This window comes from Aplysia californica, unplaced genomic scaffold (genome assembly GCF_000002075.1).
Source record: "Aplysia californica isolate F4 #8 unplaced genomic scaffold, AplCal3.0 scaffold00282, whole genome shotgun sequence".
Taxonomy (NCBI): domain Eukaryota; kingdom Metazoa; phylum Mollusca; class Gastropoda; order Aplysiida; family Aplysiidae; genus Aplysia; species Aplysia californica.
The window spans coordinates 62,429-66,128 of record NW_004797552.1 but is presented as its reverse complement, the minus strand read 5'-3'; the positions used below and the strand labels follow the sequence as shown (position 1 = coordinate 66,128).

The following is a 3,700-nucleotide window of genomic DNA, read 5'->3' as shown; positions in this document are numbered from 1 at the left end:
GCGTGTGTGAGTGTGTATGCTCTCATGCATGTACACGTAAGCTAGAACGGCTTTGCGACCACGTTATCTTTGCATACAAAACAAATGCCAGTTTTTTTTATCTCTCTCACACATAGGCCAATCAGACTTGAGAGAAAATCAACGCTCCTGATAAACAAATCCAAATATTACAAGTAAAGAAATAGTACAGAGCATAGTGTTCCACAACACTGCCATCATACTTGCGAGGCAAAAACTGGGGGGGGGAGGGAGAGAGAGAGAGAGAGAGAGAGAGAGAGAGAGAGAGAGAGAGAGAGAGAGAGAGAGACAGGACAGGGTAAATAAGAGCTATGATATGACCCACTGACCTACTTCCCTGTCCTGCTGTGACCCACTGACCTACTTCTCTGTCCTGCTGCGACCCACTGACCTACTTCCCCATCCTATTGTCCCCCCAGAGAGGACTACCTTGAGCTAAGGGTCTACCTGAACTCCATGCTGATCCGTCACGAGCGACATGAGCCACAGTACACTTTCAACTCCATCTTTGGTGAGACCGCTCAACACAATGTTGTTTTGTTTTGTTTTGTTTTTTATTTTATTTTTATTTTGTTTGTTTGTTTGTTTGTTGTTGTTTTTTTTTAAGTAGTTTTACTACGCCCCCAATCAACACAATTTAGATAATATTGGAAGTGAGCTTCCGACCCTGCATGTCAGGGATAACTCGGAATGAGAGGAATACAACATCCCAGCAGGAAAACAGGGATACTCGATAAAAATTTCTCCCCACTCGGGAATCAAACTTGGGACTCCTGCGTGCTACAGCAAAGCGCTTAACCGCTACATCACAGGCGCTTGTCGTCCAAAGAGAGCTCTGAGGACATCTTTCAGTTGTTGTTTGTTTGTTTTAGTAGAGGTTTTACGGCGCTCGCAACTGCATATGAGCACCAAGGGGTGGATGTCAACAGAGAAGTCCTTACAGAGAATCAGGCTTACTCTGCTCACCTCTCTAGCTTCAACAGCACAAAGTCTGCTTCGACTATCAAGGCACCCACCCCGGAAATAGCAAGTCACAAGAGAGTGACAAACATACAAAAGAAGTACAGGAAAAATGACGATAGTAGGGATTAGGAGAGAAAAAGCAGCGGTTCTCTGTTGTAGTTCAGACACAGTTATAAGCATGACATTGTTGGATCAGCCCATTGACAATTCTACTGTGCATTAGAACTAGAAATGCCCCCCCCCCCCCTTTGGGAATGGCCTAAACTAAAGACACTTAAGTCAGTGGCACTGCCCCGGGGGATAAGGACATTTTTCAGACGCTGAAAAAATGTGCCAAATAGGCTCCAATGTGTCTTGTTGACACACACAAAAAACACGATTAGATGATTTGCGGGTGCTTTGGTGCGGATCGTTTTTTCTTTACTCTCTCACACCTATCGTTTTTATTTCTCCCTATTCTTTTCTTTGTATGTTACTCTCTTGTCCGACCTCTAATCTCTGACACTTATAATTGACCGATATGTGGCAAAGTACCCAAAGAGTCTTACTAGAGACAAGAAAGGTTGGCGTACACTGTCTCTGGTCTTACTTAAACAAACATAAACTACTACTACTCCCTTTTCGCAGGTGAGTGGTTGGCGGGTGCTCTGGTGTGGTTTGCTCCTCCTTTCCTATTTAACATCTATCGTCCTTATCTCTCCTACTTCTTTTTGTGTTTGTTACTCCCTTGTGACATTTCTAGTCTTCGGTATCAATGTGACCTTATTGTGTTGCGAGTGCCGTTAAACTCTAACTACAACAACTCGCTCTCCTACTCCTATAACTTTTCCCCACTCCCCCCCCCCCCCCTGCAGCGATGTCAGTGGCTTAGTGGTTAGGCTACCGGGCTCGTAATCGTGAGATTGCGGATTCTGGGGTTCGAGCCTCAGCTCGGTCCGACGTTGTATCGTTGGGAAAGGTACTTTACACGAATTTTCCATGTCCCTCGGTCCTTTCGGAGATGGACGTTAAACTCGTAGGTCTCGGCTCTTAAATAACCAAACAGTGTTGACAGGGGCGTTAATAATTTTACTGGAATTTATGAAATGTATAACACCACAAGTATAAAAAAGATCATAAGAATTATAAACAATCCATGACACCCCCTTTCAACGCAGATATGTATCTCTAAAAACCACCCAAAAAAGAGAAAGATATAGACGAATTTTTTTACCACCTAGCATAAGGCTATTGTCAGAATAAGTATCAATATGTATCTATATAGCTCTAGAGGCTTTGTAATTAAGTTCCTGCATGTGGTTGAATGATGAATCTGATGTGATATGTACATTTTGTCAGCTTTACTTCTGTTTACATATTGAATTTTAATGAGAGTAATTAATATCTGAACATTTTATGTATACCTACCCGCATGTGCTTTTACGGTCCCGTACCGCCCCAAAAAATTTCCTACTGGGATAATAAAGTATTATCTTATGTTATCTTACCGTATCTTATCTTATCTTAAATCTATACCTTTTTGCCCCCCCCCGCCCCCCGCCCCCCACCCCCTCAGCGTTCCTGGGTGGACAGATGGGATTCTTCATGGGCGCCAGTCTCATCACCCTGGCCGAGCTCCTGGAGACCCTGCTCTTCTCCTGCTACGTCTTCCTCTACAAGAAAGTCCTCATGATGGGGCAGATGAGCACCAGGAAGGCAAAGGTCAGACCCGCCAAACAGGCCTGGTAGCGGCGGGAACGTTGACCTAGATATACCATACTGTGTTGTTCTACCATCCTCTCGTCGATATCCTAAGGATACCAGAGGAAGGAAAATGTTCGTAAGTTCTACCTCCCGTCGGCTGATGTTGTCTCAGGAAACACTCGCTTGGACAACGCTAGGCGCCTGGTGTTATTAACAGGCCTGGTAGCGGCGGGAAAGTTGACCTAGATACATACGGTCCTGTCTTGTTCTACCTCCCACGGGGGCTGATGTTGCCCCACCAAACACACGCTTGGACCGTGCCGCCTGGTGTCGTTAACAAACGATGTGATCTCGTACTGGCTCCTCGTGGGCGGAGATCCCAGAATGTTTCACCCCACGACTGGCGGATACTGACGCGAAGATCCTGGGATTTCTTTCTCAACAAGACTTACGAATTCTTACACGGAGTGAGATCTATAGCGTTGTTCACAGCGCTTTGAGCTTGTCATGAACGAGACCCTTTTCGACATGACTGCTGGATTCTTGTACTAGAATCCTGTTGGGGTTTTTTTCATCATGGTTTGTGAATACTAACACGGAGATCGTGGGTTTCTTATCTTCATGACTGGCGACTTTCTTACAACACGGAGATACAACGCTGTCCTCAGCGCTCCGAGATCTTCGTGTACGGAGATCCTGTTTTTTTGTTGATTGTACGCCCTGACTGGCTAATAATAATATGAACACCGTTCGATTGTTCGTGGATTTGGTGTCGCTTGCTTCGAACCGTTCAGGGATACGATTGTTCAGACTTCAAACTTCGAGCTGTTCGGAGATACCTTTGTTCAGACTTTAAAGTTCCAACTGTTCGGAGATACGATTGTTCAAACTTTTCAGACTTCAAACTTTCGCCCATTCGTAGAGACGATTGTTCTCAGCCCTCCGTACCTTGCTCCACACAGATCCTGACGGCTGGAGTTCTGAGTTTGGTGCTGTACAGTTTACTGTGGGTTTCCATGACAACGGCGACCTTGCG

General features: G+C 45.2%; 1 protein-coding gene across 1 annotated transcript in view; it reads left to right on the top strand.

The window, feature by feature from the left end:
* Positions 1 to 351: 351 nt before the first annotated feature.
* The window catches only part of LOC118477896, a 4,435-nt gene continuing 1,086 nt past the window's right edge, over positions 352 to 3,700 (top strand). Inside the window, exons 1-2 of the mRNA XM_035970534.1 lie at positions 352 to 529; positions 2,537 to 3,700. The exon at positions 2,537 to 3,700 is cut by the window's right edge and continues 1,086 nt beyond it. Of these exons, the coding sequence (XP_035826427.1) occupies positions 475 to 529; positions 2,537 to 2,709 (228 nt within the window). The 5' untranslated portion in view covers positions 352 to 474 and the 3' untranslated portion in view covers positions 2,710 to 3,700. The remainder of the gene's footprint in view (positions 530 to 2,536) is intronic.